Source organism: Protopterus annectens, chromosome 16.part0 (genome assembly GCF_019279795.1).
Source record: "Protopterus annectens isolate FY-2018-M chromosome 16.part0, PAN1.0, whole genome shotgun sequence".
Classification (NCBI taxonomy): Eukaryota; Metazoa; Chordata; order Ceratodontiformes; family Protopteridae; genus Protopterus; species Protopterus annectens.
The window spans coordinates 152,620,497-152,639,216 of record NC_056750.1 but is presented as its reverse complement, the minus strand read 5'-3'; the positions used below and the strand labels follow the sequence as shown (position 1 = coordinate 152,639,216).

Below are 18,720 nucleotides of genomic sequence, written 5' to 3'. Positions count from 1 at the left end.
GTTCACAATATAAAAAACATAGATATATTTACAAAGGTAAAATATGAAGTTGTTATACATAAAAAAATAAGCACAATTTTACAGAGTTGTGTACAAGTTGCATAGCGTTACTATAGAACAGCAATAAAAAGTCCACATGCAGAAATATATACAGGTTTCAGCAATAACTCCATGTACAGTAGTATTTACAAGAATTAGGGTATAGGGCTACAGTCGGTAGCATTGTTACCTCACAGCAAGAGGTTCTCCTGTTCGATTCTCAGCTTGGCTTGGGAGTGCCTTCTGTGTGGAGTCTGCATGTCCTCCCCGCGGTTGGGTAGCATTCGAAAGACATGCATGCATAAAAGGGCATGCCTTCGTTGAAGGTTGGGTGTCGAGCTGGCACCTCAGCATTTCATAAAAATCTACTGCCAATCCTTAGCGGACCGGAGTTCCGCTGTGGTGACCCCTTACCGGGAAAAAGCCGAAAGACAAACAAGGGTATAGGGCTACAGTAATAGATGCATTAGGGAGACAAATAGAAAAATATGATGTATGCAGGGAGTCAGGAATTAAGAGGAGAGCAGTAGGATGTCAGGTAGGAGTTTGACAAGGACAGGGCCAGGTCTTTAGTAGGTAGTTTTTAAATTCGAGTTTAAAATGGGCTTTATGGGGGATAATTCTTATACTATAGGGGAGGGCATTCCAGGTATGAGCAACAGAGAATTTTTAAAGGGATTTGCCAATATTTTTATTGGTTTGTAGATGTTGAGAAGATTTTTGTCAGATGTGCAAAGCTGGCGATGGGGGTTAGAGTGATATTAGGTTTGAGATGAAGGGACAGGATGTAGGGTTGTAGAGTATAGAGTGTGTAATTGTAATTGTGGAAGAAGTTGTTTTTGGAATTCAGACCAGAGTAAAGACTTAAGAGTGAGGCAGTGGTGTGATTTATATGGTTGGTTGGAGGCAAATCTAGCTATTTTGTGGTAGGTTTGTTCTAATTTGGTGAGGAGAGATGACTGAAGGGTAGCGAGTACTGGAGCTGCATACAGATGACAGGGTAAGAGGAGAGATACAGCAAGAGAGGGTTTGGTGGGAGGTAAGAGTAGTTTATGATTACAGTACAGAAGTCCAAGTTTTTGGTTCGTTTTCTTTATACATTGATTGATATCCATGTTGAACTTTAGTTCATCATTGATAGTTACACCAAGTAATTTAGTATAGGGTTCAGGTCTGATGGTAGTATTGTTAAGTGAAGTAATAGAGAAGGAGGATTTAAGATTAATCCTTTTTTTGGATGGAAAAGTACAAGCTTTGTTTTTTGGGGGTTTATTATTAGTTGATTATCAGTGAGCCAGGTTTCAATGGAGGTGAAGGTGTCATGGGTACGTACAAGGAGTTCTGGGATGCTGTGGGCAGTAGTGATATGAGCTGAATCATTGGCGTATTGTAAGAGTACATAGAGGTTAGTAGTGGTGTGTAGTGTATTACTGAAGATATTAAACAAGAGGGGTCCTAGGATGGATCCTTGGGGAACACTGTTGTTGATGAGCAGGAATGGAGAGGTGACCGATTGCCAGCATATAGATTGTTGTCTGTTTGATAATTAACTAGAGAACCAGTTTATAGAAGGGGTAGACAAGTGGAGATCAGAAAGTTTGGATAGCATTTTGGGTTGAGAGACTGTGTCAAAGGCCTTTGACAGATAAAGGAATAGACAGGAAACTAGGAGGTTATTGTCCTGGGCTTCTGCTACAGTTTGCATGAAAGAAAGTAGTGCAGTAGATGTACTGTGGTTGGGTCTAAATCCATGTTGGGTGGGAGTAATGCTTAAGTAGATGGGTATGGATACATTTCTCAAGAATTATGGAGAGTGGGGAGAGAATGGCTATGGGACGATAGTTGGAAGGGTCTGTGGAGTTGCCTCCTTTATGGAGATGGATTGTGAAAAAGGATTTCCAAATGTCAGGGACAAGGGCTTCGGTAATAGAGTGATTTATAAAGATATATACAGGATAAGCAATTGAATTGGCAGTGATTTTGATGAATAGGGGGGTAACTTATCGACCGAGAGAGAACAAGCTTTGAGTTTATTCAATTGTGTATTGATGAACGCAGTGGTAACAGGTTGAAAGGAGGAAGTAATGGGGGAAGAGGGACTGGGAGGTAATGGTAGAGAAGAGGCAGTGGGACTTTGTTGTGTTAGTTTTTGAACTGATTCTATGAAGTGTTTGTTTAAAAGTGCTGCAGTCTCTGTGACTGTGTTGAGAGAGAAGGGGTTGGGGGTTGGTGGTTTGCTGGGATACAGGATTCTGTTAACTGTGTTCCAAAACTTTTTAGGGTTGTTGTGCGGGCTACTTTGGCTGGAGTTAAAGAATGCTTTTTTTTGCCTTTGATGACCATTTTTTTACACAAGTTCCTAAGTTGTTTGCAATGTTGAAGTAAGGTATGGGTTTTATTTTTGATCCATGTTTTCCAGGCAATATCCCTCTGATGTATAGTAGAGCATGTTTGCTTAGTGATCCAGGGGGCACAGTTGGATTTTACCCTACTTTTTCTGGTTGGGGCCATAGAATTGAGAACATCAAGGAACGTCTTGTTGAAAGTAACTACTGCATCATTAATGGGGAGGTTATGAAGGAAGGTCCAGTTGATGTTGGACAGTATAGAGTTGAACTTAATGGTGTCAAATTGAGTTAGATTACTACATTCTCTGTAATGGTGTTGTTTGGGAGAATGTTTAGAAGTTCTATAGGTAGGGGAATCGTCGCTGAGTGAGTTGGGAAGGATGCCAGGGCTATGATAGAGACTGGGGTCAGAAGTAAGGATCCAATCTAGTATGGGACCTGTAGTAGAGTTGTTGTTGGTCTTGGGTGGGGAGGATATAAGGTTGGAGATGACAGCAAGGACAGCACATACATTATGGGATATCTGCATAATGTGCATTTCATCAATGTAATATTTAGTAAAACATAAATGGCTCAGAAACCACAATCTACTTTTGCATGGATCAAACTGATCCCATCAATGTTACCACCGAGCCGTGTATTAATTATGTAAGCCACAGGAATAGACATAACTCATGGTGAAGGAGGATCCCTCTTGAAGAGAATTATGCACTTCAATATTGTAATGGTTTTGCATCTATTATGTAGGTATGAGATATGTTGCAAATTTGGGAGCAGTGTGTGACATATGGAATATCCTTGGGTATGGCACTCCTGTCTGTGACAGTTATTGTGCAGACATATAAAAACAGATGCAAACATCACAATCTGATAGATATATTCCACAGTGCAGTGTATTGTCAGCATCTACCACAGGAGATAGCAATGGGTATTGTGACAATCAAATGAAATGAATGAGGGAATCAAGAAAGGCCTCCTGATAATGAATTTCATAACAGCATGTCAGACTGATTGCAATTAAATGAGTATGCTGATGTGCACACAGTTGTGATCAGTCCTGTATCAATGTTTTATAGTCAAGGAAGGTTTGTCTGCATGTTTGTACACATACTAACCAAGAACTGGAGCTCACTTGTGTACACCACAGTACTCAATGCATATGCCATACAGTAGCAATCTCATAATTATACTGACAGAACAAATGTACTACATTTACGTATGTTAATTCAACATATCAAGAGATAATGCTGACATGATATAATGTTGTGTGACATCAGTGCCTTAACACAAAATAATTTCCTATGCAAGAATTGAACATCAAGCTGTACAACTCCTCCAACTGACAATATGGCTATAATTCACATGTACCACAGGGGAACTCTTATCACACCTCTTGAAATCCACCTATGTGAAGTCATTCAGTCAGCTTTACTTTGTTTCCCCATCAGTTTTAGCTGCTAAAATGGAGGGAGAGGCCTCTGCCACTCTATACATACACAGCAGAATTGGGGGGGGGGGTACCTTTTCTACAGAACAGTTAAGTGCAAAAATGCTTACAGACACTCAGTGTTGGTTTCGAACACTTGACCAAGCAATGAGAAAATCAACACCATTGTGGGATCAATTAATGTGCCTTGGTATAAGTGCAAAACATCCTTTCATATGTTTGGTGATGTGAAAACATCACATCATGTGTATGAATCAAGGAATATGTGTCCCAGTAATTACTTAGAAAGGATCTTGCTGTATGTCAGAAAACAAAGCCTGATGCTAGGTATACCCAAACACACCTTGTGTTGTCACTGTGAGGGTAGAACAATCTATTCAAATGACAGCATCAATCTTCAATAAAGCCTTTCAAAAGGAAATATAGAATAAACCCTTGTAACCAGAAACAACATCTACACATGCACATGTGGGTGATAACACTTTTAACAACATGTACAATGACTGTGAGCAGTGATGTCGGGATTTGAACAATATACTTAATATCACAAGTTAATAAATGTTTGCCGAAACACAAGTGCGACTAGAGATTTATTTTACAACTCTGACACTGCACATTTCAATGGATGACATCACCATTGTGTATTACCTTGATGTTTCTACTAAAATGTGATCACACAGAACACTGTATAGATATACTGCATATATATATTTGCAGCCTGTTCTGCACTGTAAGAGGAAGAAACATACACGTAGAGAGGATAGTCATTCTTGTAATTGAACTTCTTACCTATTTACTGACACAGATCTACACTTATGTGCATTATAGGCATGAATCACAGAAGTCTGACTGCATATGAGCCACACTGTATCTTTGAAAGGATAACACTAGCAGTGCCATGCAAATGAGGTATGTGTGCAAAAATAACATTTATAGCTATGTGGGATTCTGAATGTTGTCAATACTAAGAGATGTAAGATACTCCTGCATCCATTTAAATTCACACACAGTCAGGAGAAACTCACTGCTATATTCAAACTCCTTACCTATCTACTCATACAATTTACATGCAAGGGTACTGTATGCATGCACCACAGGAGAAGTCTGACCTCATGGGAGCCAAACTGCATCTCTGAAGGGATGACATTGGTTGTATCATGAAAAGGAGATGAGTGTGCAAAAATGACGTATACAGCTATTTGGAATTGCAACTGCTATTAATGCTAAGAGGTGCAACACACTCCTGCATCCATTTACATTCACACACACACACACACACACACACACACACACACACACACACACACACACACACACACACACACACAATCAGGAGAGCCTCATTGCTGTATTTAACCTCTTTACCTATTTACTGGCACAGACTACACACAAGTATATTACAGGCACACACCATAGGTGAGATCTGACTTTAGTAGTGTCAGAGTGTGGTATTGAAATGATGACCTCATCATTGTGTTGTAGACAGTAAGTGTTTGTGGACAGAGTGAAAAAGGGATGCGGGATTGATCTGAACATGTAAATGTTACTCATAAGTGGGAATCTATTGAGCACAGCTGCTGAATTAATCCTCCACTGATGCTATGGCACCACCATCACACACACACACACACACACACACACACACACACACACACACACACACACACACACACACACACACACACACACACACACACTTTGTTGTGAAATTACAACCCTGTACTGATCTAATTACACAATCTACAAAGAACAGTACACAATGCAAATGCCACTGCAGGAAGTCTGGCTTCTATATTTTTAGAGTACTCTTTATAAAGGATGACATCAGTATTGTGTTGTAGCGAAGATGATGCTGGAGAAGGGTCAGACACTGATGTGGACTCACCTTGCAGTGTAAATTTTTTTTTTGTCTACTATTTTAGTGAGGTCAGTTGTATGTAAGGTGCTATTTACACAACTCTGTACACAGTCCACACACAAACTTACTGCAATGTAATTAAAACCACCTATCTAGTTTTACAATGTAGAGGACAGACCACTTAATGCAAATGCAAGCAAATAAGTCTTCTGCACTGTAAAAGTGAGGTGTAGACAGAATTACTTTCTCATTCTGTTCCAGAGAATGAATTGTGATGTTGAAGTTTTTGTGCAAAGCCATATTTGTTCATATAAAGGAGTAAGGTCAATGTCATGGTCACTAGTAAATATATACTGCTGACTTGGGTCATCATGAATGTATATTGCAGAACTGAGACTGACGTACCTGTGTTGTGACCATGAGACTCAAACTGACTTGTGAAAGACACAATGGACAATGAAGTAGTCATAGATCATCAGGTTGTTTTGATGGTATATAAACCTTAATGAATGCTAATGATATTAACAATGGTATGTCCTTATGCATCGGCAGTATACACTGCCAATACAAAATAATTCTTAATGGTTTTATGCAGTAGGACTAAGTAATGATGAAGTATGTGTGTCCAGGCTCTATGTGGTTTTATATCATTAGGGTAAGTAATGATGAAGTATGTGTGCCATAACTCTGTGCGGTTGTATATCATTCAGGTAAGTAATGATGGAGTATGTGTGTCCATGCTCTATGTGGTTGTATCATTAGGACTAAGTAATGATCAAGTATGTGTGCCTAAGCTCTGTGTGGTTGTATATCATTAGGGTAAGTAATGACAAAGTATGTGTGCCAAGGCTCTATATGGTTATACATCATTATGGTAAGTAATGATTAAATCTGTGTACCCAGGCTCTATGTGGTTGTATGACATAAGTACTAAGTAATGGTGAAGTATTTGTGCAAGGCTCTATGTGGTTGTATATCATTTAGGAAAGTAATGATAAAGTATGTGTGCCATGGTTCTATTTGGTTATATATCATTAAGGTAAGTAATGATGCAGTATGTGTGGCAAAGCTCTATGGGTTGAACATCATTAGGGGAAGTAATGATGAAGTATATGTGCCAAAGCTCTGTATGGTTGTATGTCATAAGTACTAAGTAATGGCAAAGTATGTGTGCTAAGGCTCTATGTGGTTGTATATCATTAGGACTACATAATGATGAAGTATGTATGCCAAGGGGCTATGTGGTTGTATATCATTAGGGTAAGTAATGATGTATGTGTGCCAAGGCTCTATGTGGTTATATATCATAGGGTAAGTAATAATGCAGTATGTGTGGCAAAGCACTATGGGTTGAATATCATTAGGGTAAGTAATGATGAAGTATGTGTGCTAAGTCTCTATGGGTTGTAAATCATTAGGGTAAGTAATGATGGACAATGTGTGTCAAGGCTCTAGGTGGTTGTATGTCATTAGGGCAAAGTATTAATGAAGTATGCAAGCCAAGGCTCTTTGTGGTTGTATATCATTAGGGCTAAGTCATGAAGTATGTGTGCCAAGGTTTTTTGTGTTTGTATATCATTTGGGCTAAGTAATGATGCAGTATGTGTGCCAAGTCTCTATGTGTTTGTTTAGCATTAGGGCTAAGGAATGATGAAGTATGTGTGCCAAGGCTGTATGGGGTTGTATATCATTAATGCTAAGTATTGATGAAGTCTGTGTGCCTAAGCTCTATGTGGTTGTATGTCATTTCAGCAAGTAATGATGAAGTATGTGTGCCAAGGCTCTATGTGGTTGTATGTCATTTTGGCAAGTAATGATGAAGTATGTGTGCCAAGGCTCTATGTGGTTATAGATCATTAGGGTAAGTAATGATGAAGTATGTGTGCTAAGGCTCTATGTGGTTGTATATCATTAGGGTAAGTATTGATGAAGTATGTGTGCCAAAGCTCTTGGGTTTGTAAATCATTAGGGTAAATAATGATTAAGTCTCTGTGCCTAGGCTCTATGAGGTTGTATATCATTAAAACTTAGTAATGATGAAGTCTGTGTGCCAAGGCTCTATGGGTTGTATATCATTAGGACTAAGTTATGATAAAATAAGTGTGCCAAGGCTCTATGTGGGTGTGTATCATTAGGGCTATGTAATGATTATGTATGTGTCCCAAAACATTATGTGGCTGCATATCATTAAAGCTGAATAATGATGATGTATGTGTGCCAAGACTATATGTGGTTGTATATCATTAGGGTAAGCAATGATGGACTATGTGTGCCAAGGCTCTAGGTGGTTCTATGTCATTATGGCAAAGTAATGATGAAGTAATTGTGCCAAGGTTCTATGTGGTTGTATATCATTAGGACTAAGTAATAAGTATGTGTGCCAAGGCTCTATGTTGCCGTATATCATTATGGCTAAGTAATGATGAAGTATGTGTGCCAAGGCTCTGTGTAGTTGTATATCATTAGGGTAAGTAATGATGAAATATGTGTGCCAAGGCTCTGTGTGGTTATATATCATTAGGGCCAAGTAATGATGAAGTATGTGTGCCAAGGCTCTGTGTGGTTGTATATCATTAGGACTAAGTAATGAGGTAGTATGTGTGCCAAGGCTCTATGTGATTGTATGTCATTTGTATCAGTGCTGTAGTGCAGACCTAACTGTCCAGAATGAAGTGATACATTAGCCTCACTGTTCAGTGCATTTCCTTGAAAACAGTAAGCAATTTCCATGTAATGAAGTAATGCAGTCCAGTAACAATACTTATTTTTCTTCAAAATGTCTTCCTAAAGCACAATACTGAGAAACGTTTTTTACGCTGATGTTGACCAAGTATTACTGCATGCATGATTATACTTTAAGGTGTTGAACACGAATGGGAAGTAGCAGTGTTCACTGTTCAATGGTTCTCTCTGCCAGCATTTGTACAAATAAGAAGCAGAGAGAAAATGTTGTGATTGTGATTAAATGCAGAATAGATCTGTTTTATGTTAACACGTTGTATATATAAACTTTGCATATTGGCGTCAACCTTTCACATTTTAGGACTGAAGCGTAATTCAAAAATTAATTGTTCTTTTCTTCCATATTTTCACAATGTTAGGTGGTGAGTAAACATGGTTTAGTACTCAAGAAAATAAGGAAACGTTAATTGGGTTAGCCTTCTGTAGCACAAACATGCTTAGCAGTGATGCAACACCATCAGCACTCTAGACAGTACAGAGTGGAGAAAATCCAGCTGTCACTTAACTTAATCTGTGGCACAAGGTGTAAGCTCAGCGAGCCAAATGAGAAAACAACAGAATTAAACAGAGCTTAATACAATATGCAGGTCATTTTACAAAGGGTGCCAGAATGTGATTATCATAATTAATTTTGATCATGACTGCAAGACTACACAGGGATGACTATCCTAAATATGTTGATTGTCCAAACTGTGTCAGTTACACCTAAGGCAATTATCTTTTATACCTACTGCATATAAGCCATGCTTCAAGGGAAATTACAAGTTGATTGGGTGTATAATATGCTAAACATGACAAGGATGGTATGTATTTTGAAATAATTATTATGACTCAGCACACATCCTATGTGTGTAGGGGAGGATGTGTTGTGAAGTGTAGTCATTATGCTTCATCACAGTAAGGACAGTAGCCAAATGATATAAGATGAACAAGTCATATATCAGGTCACTAAATATGTTACAGTATAATTTGATGAGAAAGAAGGAGTGATGAGGGACAGAGAGAGATGGAGAGACACATAACGGTTTGTATTATAGCACATGTATTAACACCTGTATGGTGTGTTTGCATTACTTGTTTTCTTAATCAGAATGTGTCCTGCCCCATGCCATTAAGTGATTGGTATAGGGATAGAGAAGGTGCCGGTGTGACAATAAGCAATACATCCACATATACCCAGTTGAAGAAAGTGTAGCAAATTGGAAACATGATGTTGACATGAGAATGGTGTTTTGATGGTAAGAGATGCAGCACAAGTACTATTAATATGGATAAAAATTACATTACGGTATAACATACATCAGGATTCGAACCTTTGGAAGTAGATATAAAACTTCACAGACACATTGATTATCTTAGCACACCACAGGGAAGTTCATACTGTGATAATTTTCAATCACACATTATAAGAAATGCTCACACATTCAATAAAAGCATTATGTAGACATTACATTTATATCAGCTATAGCCCCCATTACACATTACATGATATCCAACAGCGTGATACATATGGAAGTGAAAGTGTACCACAGTTTATTACCCAACCATGTTTTACTACAGCACAGCAGACATATTGTTATTTGTGTTATGATAACCATGGTAATACGTCATAAGGCAAAAACTCACCACTATTGCATTAGCACTCTAAATTCAATTTAGCATCACATACTACACTTGCTCATAATCAGACCTCATGAAAATAAACAAAAAATGCAAAGTAAAAGAGCCCAAGACAACAGATACTGTACCAATAATCCACAGAAGCAGGCACTTAAGGAAAGCCCGCCCACACACGACCGAGTAAAAAATCAACTTTACTGACTAAACTGGAGGTTACAATACAAATAACCATTTAATAAATCACTGCATTTTCATCCACTTAAAAGACTTCTTCAAATGTAAATTGAAAACACGCTGATTTGTTAAAGCGTTTATGTGTATTGTAATCTCCGTTTTGGTCATTAAATTTGATTCTTACCCAGTTGTGTGTGTATGGTCCTTCCTTACATCCCTGCTTCTGTGGATTAGAGACCTCATGCAAATGCTGAGAACTACAACTGATAAAACAGAAAGCAGTTAAACAGATGCATAAGCAACACATTCAGAGAAAAGACACAAGAACAAGCAGTAAGAGTTTCACATAATGCTGGATTTGAACATTGTCAAGATGCAAAAGTAAGTTTATAGATGTAATGGTTATCTCAACATCCCACAGATTAAGTCCTACTTCACACGTCAAAAACACACCATTGAAGGGACGGTGATAACATATTCAGCCAATAGAAGATGCATGTACTTCAGCAAGTAACGACAATATGAAAATGTTATAAAATGAAATTTACATCCAATCATCCATCAGCATAATGAATAGTCAACAGTGCAAAGGGGTGCGAGAGAAGGAGTGAAGACAGTGACAGATGGACAGACACATATCAAAGGTTGGTGTTATGGGTCATTAATACACATCTTTATGGTGGTGGTATTTCCTTATTTTTCAGCAACACCTAACATTGTTTTTTTTTTTTTTTTTTTTTTCTAAGTGTGATGGCAGCTACATTGCAATAGGTTTTGGAGTACATGGCAAAGAGGTAAACCAAGTCTACCCAATTACTTTATTATCTCCTGAATGGCTGTGTCATGGATTGATTAATTAGCTTGTAATTTGGCTAGTTATTCTTTTATTAGTACACTATGCTGTTTGCCATTGTTTTGAGGCTCTACATGGCATCTATGAATACAAAATAGCTCACTATCATGTGCACGTTGCGGTGTGATGTGCACATGGTAGCAGTGTGAAGATTAGCAGTATGAATCTGCCCCTTTGTCTAAATTCCTTATACTAAGCAGATGACAGCTATGGTCACATTCCTAAACTGTATTTCAGAGCAGGCAAGTTTTAGTCATTGTATTCTAGCATAAGATAATTTGTCTGAAGCATATTTTATCCATATTTGATCATGCACACTATAAAGTTGGTTATTTACTGTACTTCCTTCAGCGGTCAAAACTTCCTGCATTTCCCATTTAAACAAATGGTTTGATGCCATATTCATTCTGGAAAATTCTTTAGCAGGGTTGATTCTCTAAATGAACCTTTAACTCCTGTACATGGTGTTATAGTGCCGCTAAATCAATAAGATAAATATAATTCAGCCTCATTTAGTAATACTTTGCAATGGAATATCACCATGAAATTTTATCCATCTAAGGAATTTTCATTCTATATCTTTATGCATAATTATAGGTCTGCCCTGCCATCAGAAACAATGATCTGTTCATCTCTGGTAATCTGCATTTCCTCTGGCCTTGTAAAACATCATGTTTTTCACCCATCATCTCTGATTTATGCTGATCTGTTGTGAGCAACTCAGCTATTTTCCCTAAACAACATTAGGTTAGGATATGCAATGAAGTAAATTGCAGAGATTTATAGAACTTAATATATTTTTATTTAATTTAAAGAAAAAAATTATCACAGAATCTGTACTAAAAGAATAAACATTGTTAAAACGTTTTGTAAGTTTGCTTTTCAATAGGAAAAATAAATATTTTCACAACTCCATCTAAATGCCTTCGGTTTTTGTCTGTTATATTAAATACTTTAGCCAGAAGAGTATGATATCAGAACATGTTAATAATCTGTACTACTGGCTACCTGACAATAAAAAAAATATTGGTACGAAAACTGACATGGTTATAAATCAGTGGTAAAGCAGTAGTGATACAATCACTCTTAATTCAAACATTTTTAAATTATTTTAGTTTGAAGACTTTGAAATTATGACAGCACAAGGCATACCATCTGCACATACAGAATGATTTTTATTAACTGAATAAAACATCTTAGTATTAGAAATGTTAAAATTAGCTGTACTTACGATTCACAGTGTATGGTGCTAGGATAAGTTCTGAAAACAAATTCAGGATTAGCAGTGTGGTAACGAATTGGAAAGATTCCACCAACTATGAAGTCTCCATTTTTGGTAATTCCCTCAACCATCCAATCTGACAGTGTACATCCAGGGTGAGAGGAGCAGCTGGTATATACTGGCATCAACAGAAGAAACAAATGTGTAATACCCGATATAACAAAATGACGTGATCCCGAGGAACTCTTGTTTCTTACTGCACTGGCCACCTGTTTTATTTATTTATTTTTTTAAATAAGAAAAGTGTTAAAGAGAAGAAATAGCAAGCACTAAAAAGCAAATGTGTGATGAGAGGCATATGAACTGTAAGGTCTGAAAATGTGAGTTCCTTCAACCTTAGGAATGAAATGCATCTCATATGAAGTTAATGATAACTTATACTTTTACTTAACTATGAAATGTATTGTTTGCTGTTTCCAAAGTCAAAATAATGAAATAAATGTATACAGGAAGGATAATTTATAATAACAATATTTTTGTCAGGGAATTATACTTCTATTAGTGTATGATAACAGTAAAACAATAACACCATTAATTAAAGCTGAGTTGGCCTAGTGGTGCGTTGCTCTGACTGTAGTTCAGAGGGTACTGGGCTTGAAGCTTGCCAGGGCTGCTTATTTTGCATGTTATACATGTTGTTATTTTCTTTCTTATGTTATTCTTTGATACCACTGTATCTACATTATTTGCACTACATTTCTCTCGTGATCTGACATTTATAATTTCGTTTAGGCTACACTTGTGTGGTCCTAAATGACAATAAAGTTTCTTTGAATCTTTGAACCTTAAACACCAAATGTATTCCTTTTAGTTTACACAACTTTGAATGTTGTCCTACATTTTAACTTTTTTAATGTCATTATGCGTGCCTCTTTCACTTTGTTTCTCTCTCATTAGTAGTTGCTTTCACAGAAACTGGGATGGGATTCCTTCCTTTTGCCAAGTGACTCTGTGTTTGTTCTGAAGCCAGTTGGTTGTCCTCACATCATTTGAAGTCAGGTCATCTGAAATGGAATTTATGCATGCATAAATGCATGTGCATTTGTTTGCTTCTTTCAATTTGTTTATTTTTTTCAGCTTTTATGCTGATGTGCATAGTGCTTCACATCTTATAATGCTGGTTTGTCCTAATAACCAATGCACAACAGGAGGTTCTATGGCAGCCAAAGCAGCAAAAGAGGAGGTTTATAACTCGGTGTGTTTTGGGGTGAGTGTTTGTGTGTAAGCTTGTAAGAGAGACATAGTGATATAGAGCTATTAGCACTGCTGCCTTAATTTGATGCTCTTGGTCCGTCAGTTCATTTCTTGACAGGATGCCTTCTGTTTGGAGACATTTTCTTTTGTGCACATGGGCACTTTCCTAGTGATCTAGATTTCTACTACACTGCAAGTTGTTTGGCAATGCCTCAGATTACCCACAGATGTGCGTGTCATGTATGAATGTGTGTGTGCGTGAATATGTGTGTGTGTGTGTGTGTGTGTGTGTGTGTGTGTGTGTGTGTGTGTGTGCATGCATGCATGCGTGTGTGCGTTTGTGTGTGCATGTGTGTGTGTGTGTGTGTGTGTGTGTGTGTGTGTGTGTGTGTGTGTGTGTGTGTGTGTAGGTATGTGGGCGTGTGGGCACATGCACGCGTGTGTGTGTGTGTGTGTGTGTGTGTGTGTGTGTGTGTGTGTGTGTGTGTGCAGGTGGGTGTGGGTGTGTTTGTATGAGTATGTATAGGTAAGTGCTTTTAAGTGACTATAGCTAGATAGATAACCCAGTACTGAGGAAATTTAGTTTTTTATCCTTAAATGTAGTGCAAACTTTCCACAGAGAAGAAGGAAAGTAACAAAAATAGGAAAACTAGTTGTACAGGAATGACAACTCTAGATATTGTCATAAAAATATTAAAGTAAACAGTTGTCACAATCCATGTCAAAGATTACTTTGCATTCTTCTTCTTAAAAATAAGAAAAAAGGATTCAAGTTGGAATTGCTTGTTTAAACAATGGCTTCTTAAGTTAAAACAAGAGATGAATGTTTTTGCCCTTGTCAGTGCTTCATCAGATCAAAGTTATACACAGCAGTAACAACTAATATACACTGTTCTATTTTTTCTTTTTCACAAAGACTTCATAAACTGAAACACAGTTGCTAAATCGTAATTGTATATCTGCTGTTACCAGTAGATGTTTTTGAATTTTGTTACATATCAGCTTCTTCCCCACTCCCATCACAGAATATTGTCTCACTGCCATCTGTTTCATTATATACTATATTAATTTTATTTTACATTTGCTTACTGGGAAAGTCCAACTAGGACAGTGCCTTTTTTCAGCAAAATCCCAGGGAGAAGCACCTCCAGATGCATTTCTTTGTAATGGGGAGGAAACCGAAGCACCAGGCATCAACCCCCATAAATAAAGGGGTGACATGTAAATACACACAGAAGCCACCCCAGCTGAGTATCAGACCAGAGAGCCTCTTGCTGTAAGGCTACAATGCTAACCACTACAGCACTGTGTCATCCGTGTAATGTAATGTTAATGTGACAAGAATGTAGGACTAGATGCTGACATTGCTATTTGACATTATACTTGGCACACTGATCAAAAGCTAGATACACAGTGACGTTGTATTTACTTAGATAAGGAGTTAACAGCACCAATCACAATAAAGATGCAAATTATGAGTGTACCACTATCAATGTCATTGAATGTTATCTATAGAGCTGATGTACTCCAATGCACTGAGGAAGGCATTTTGTTCTGCCGAAACCGGTACGCCTATTTGTTGTTTTTTATTTTAATCATACAATAAATGTAGCCTATTCACTCTTATTCTGGTGCTGGACCCTTTTTTGCCAGCTTTATCAGGTTACAGTGGTGTATTTAGTTAAATGCAGTTTAATGGGACATTCTTAATGAAAACACTATATTTGCCTTGTGGTGGCAGTGGTAAGGCCTGGTGCCCTGTGGTGGTAATATAAGCACTTCCAGAATGTTCTCATCTTTTTTTTTTTTTTTTATCCTTCCCTGGCCATAGTGGAAGATTTAAATTATCTTTGCCCTTTTTTGCTGTTTTTTCACCGTTTTTTCCAGAGCTGTTGCAAACAGATGCCATCGTCTATGATGGTAGAGCACGGTCCTTGTTATTATCATATTAACATGGATGGTCGTGGCTACCGCATTTGAGAGTGGTGAATAAAATGCATCATCATGATTATATGTATCTAACACAGCAAAAGGAGATAAAGTAAAGGAAACGTTGGAGCACTCAGAATATTGTGCCATCCAGCATGAACTACAATGACTGAGCAGTTACTAAAATTGACATAACTTCCACTATATACTTTAAAGAAAAGCAAGGGCATGGCATTTTTCAGTAGTAGTTTGATTGGCAAAATGCATACTGTGTGGTGTATAGTCTTGTCATTAATTATTTAACATTAGTAGAGCAAACAAAAATTATAACAGCTAAATAAAGAATAGTAAAAGAAATAATTGTACAATAGCAGCTATAGTTCATCAAAAAACACAGGCACAGGCATAGGAGACTTCTGATATAGTGGATTGGCTATTGGAAGCAATGACTCAGGCTCTCCCTCAGTGATTAAAAGGTTAGTAGAAAAATGTGCCTTAAATGCTTCATTAAAGCTAGGAAATAAAGCAAGAAGATTCACTGTATCATATGACTAGGAAAGGAAATTACAAAAAAAGGAATAAAGCAGCTTTCCTTTCAGATGCTAGATACTTAGCCTTTACAGTGTACTGCTAAAGTTAGAGTGATTAAATATGGCTGCCCTGTCACAGACTGAAGAACCTGACCAGCAGGCTGCTTTTCAATTAATTCCCACATAAATCCAGAAGTTAAATACAAGAATGGACTCCTTTATTGAACTGACCGTAAATCATAAGCATGAGATAGACTTTACTTTAACTTACTCAAATGAAGTCTTCCCACAGAAAGAAAATGTTACACAAGATCAGAGTAGATGACCTGGAAACAAAACATAAAGAGATACTAGAACAGCAAATAGGTGCTGAGGACTGGTCCTGCAGGAAAAAAATCTGTGCTTGATAGAAGTGCAAGAGAAAGCTGGCAGGGACAGCTATTTAAACTTTCTCCAATAGCAGCATGGACTGAGATGTCACCCAAAGTGATTAAAATAGAGATGGCTCATAGAATAATTGGTCCCTAGCCAACAGATCAGTAGGCAAACCAAGACATATAGTGATAAGATTAGAATCATATACCCTTAAGGAAGAAATCTTATCTAAGGTCTGGAAACTTGGCATGTTTGTAAAATCAGGGAACAAAGGATTTTCTTAGACAATGAATAGTCTGCATTCACCTACCAAGACAAGCAAAATTCTTTGGGTAATTAAGTTAAGCAAACAACAAAGAATACATAGAAGCATTTATATCCAATGCACATAGGACTCCTTTTGTCATGCAGCAATAAAAGCTTTCTCTACCCTCAAGAGACACTCCAGTTATTGGAAGAGAGGACAGGATACCTGGCAGGAGTTTAAGATAAGGTGTATGTGACTAAAAATTCAACTGAGCACTGCAAGGAAGACCCCTCTGTTACTGCGTAACAGTCTACTGATCCACATTTCCCAATACTTGGTAGACACACAAGGAGAGATTGAGCAATACAGAGAGTAGATTGGCTTGCTTAAGGTGCTTTAACCTCATGCATGGCTCTTTTTAACTGCCAAATCATGATGAATTTCTGTTACTTGCCAGTTGACTCATCTGTAAAACAAGGATGGCCATGCGTAGATAAAGGGACAGTACTATCTAATCGAATGTGGAAAGTAAGAGGCATTCTGTTTCAGAATATATCATCATACATCTGAAGGCTAAATCAATATTAAGAGGGGGACGTACACCGGGATAGAATGTCTTCTGGATTGTGACAGTACATTGGCACCTATATCTGTTTCTTTTTCATGCTTCATACTGATGTCTGAATGCTGTGGTGTTCATATCTTAAATGAGTTTTTTAATGGTTTTACAGACACTAAAAGGGAATAATTGTTGCTGTAATGCCTCATCTATTATTGCTTTGTTCTATAAACTTGCGAAAGCCAGGGTACATTTTTGGCTAGGCTTATATAGGCCCTATGAACCTATGAATCTATGGAAGATGATGCTTATCACAAACTCATGTAGTCAGGAGGCTATTGCAGTTCTCTATGCATCCTTATTTGAGAGAAGATGGCAAAATATCCAACTTATGATCAGTTACTACTGAAAATCTTTTCTAAATAGTGCAGGTAGGTTTGCCTGGAATCTGGTACATGCTGTTCTATATTTATATGTATCATAGTACTATAGTATCATAACAGAATACTAGGCTAATGACTCAATGTGCAATTTTAAGCCTAGCCACAGATAAAAAATATAATTTTTTGATTAACTGTTTAATGCTTTTAGTGGTGGAATGTCTAGAGCATATCTCAACTATCCAGATTTTTGCAGAATGTCCAGATTTTTGCCTCATATTTTCAATCTGTTCCTCATAAAATTTGCGATTTTCTGGATTTTTTGTTGCAAATTAGTGAGGATTGAATTCACTAAATAATAACAGGCATTTGAGTTCTGGCCTTTATATCCTTCAGAATATGTATGGTAACACAAGAACATTTATTCTAACAAGTTTCTAAGTTTATAAGAGCAATATTCAAAATGTGTCCCTGTTTTGAGGGCTTTGCCCCACCATTATTTTTGGCTTTGTACATATTTTTTGTGCTGAGAGGTTTAATGCTATGGTCTAGACCTTTTATTCCTAAAAGAGAAATCTCAGGAAAGCATGATCTGTCCGTTAGGGAAATAAAGTAAATACAAATCCATGTACTGAGTGGAAGATTGTGTAGGGCCCAATGATGACTGAGGGGCCTGACCTCGACATATAACAAGTTCAGCCCTTTAAAAGAAATCCTCTTCAATATATCCTTCACAAAAAATTGCTTGCTAAGGCTTTTTAATAGTTTCCAACTCAGTATGCAGCAACATCTACCTGTGGGAGCTTTTTAATTGTTCAGTGTACAGTAATGTCTACTATTGAACTTTTCCAGCAATGAACACGAACTGAAGATGTTTTAGCTGAAGCAAGAGTTTACTAAAGCAGACATTTTCTTCAGTTGTAGCACTGCAAAAGTTTATTTTGCATTTTTTTTACAATGAACCTAACCAGAATACCTGAGATTGAGCATTGTCTGTGAGCTTATTTGCATGTCTTTTATTGAATGGCAGCACACTTTGAAGTGTGTGTGTGTGTGTGTGTGTGTGTGTGTGTGTGTGTGTGTGTGTGTGTGTGTGTGTGTGTGTGTGTGTGTGTGTGTGTGTGTGTGTGTGTCTGTGTGTTT

The 18,720-nt window shown here is 37.5% G+C and overlaps 1 protein-coding gene across 1 annotated transcript in view; it reads right to left on the bottom strand.

Moving 5' to 3' along the window:
* The window catches only part of LOC122790537 (extracellular calcium-sensing receptor-like), a 190,531-nt gene extending 178,097 nt beyond the window's left edge, over positions 1 to 12,434 (bottom strand). Inside the window, exon 1 of the mRNA XM_044058086.1 lies at positions 12,313 to 12,434. Coding sequence (XP_043914021.1) covers positions 12,313 to 12,434 — 122 coding nt within the window. The remainder of the gene's footprint in view (positions 1 to 12,312) is intronic.
* Between the last annotated feature and the right edge of the window lie 6,286 nt (positions 12,435 to 18,720).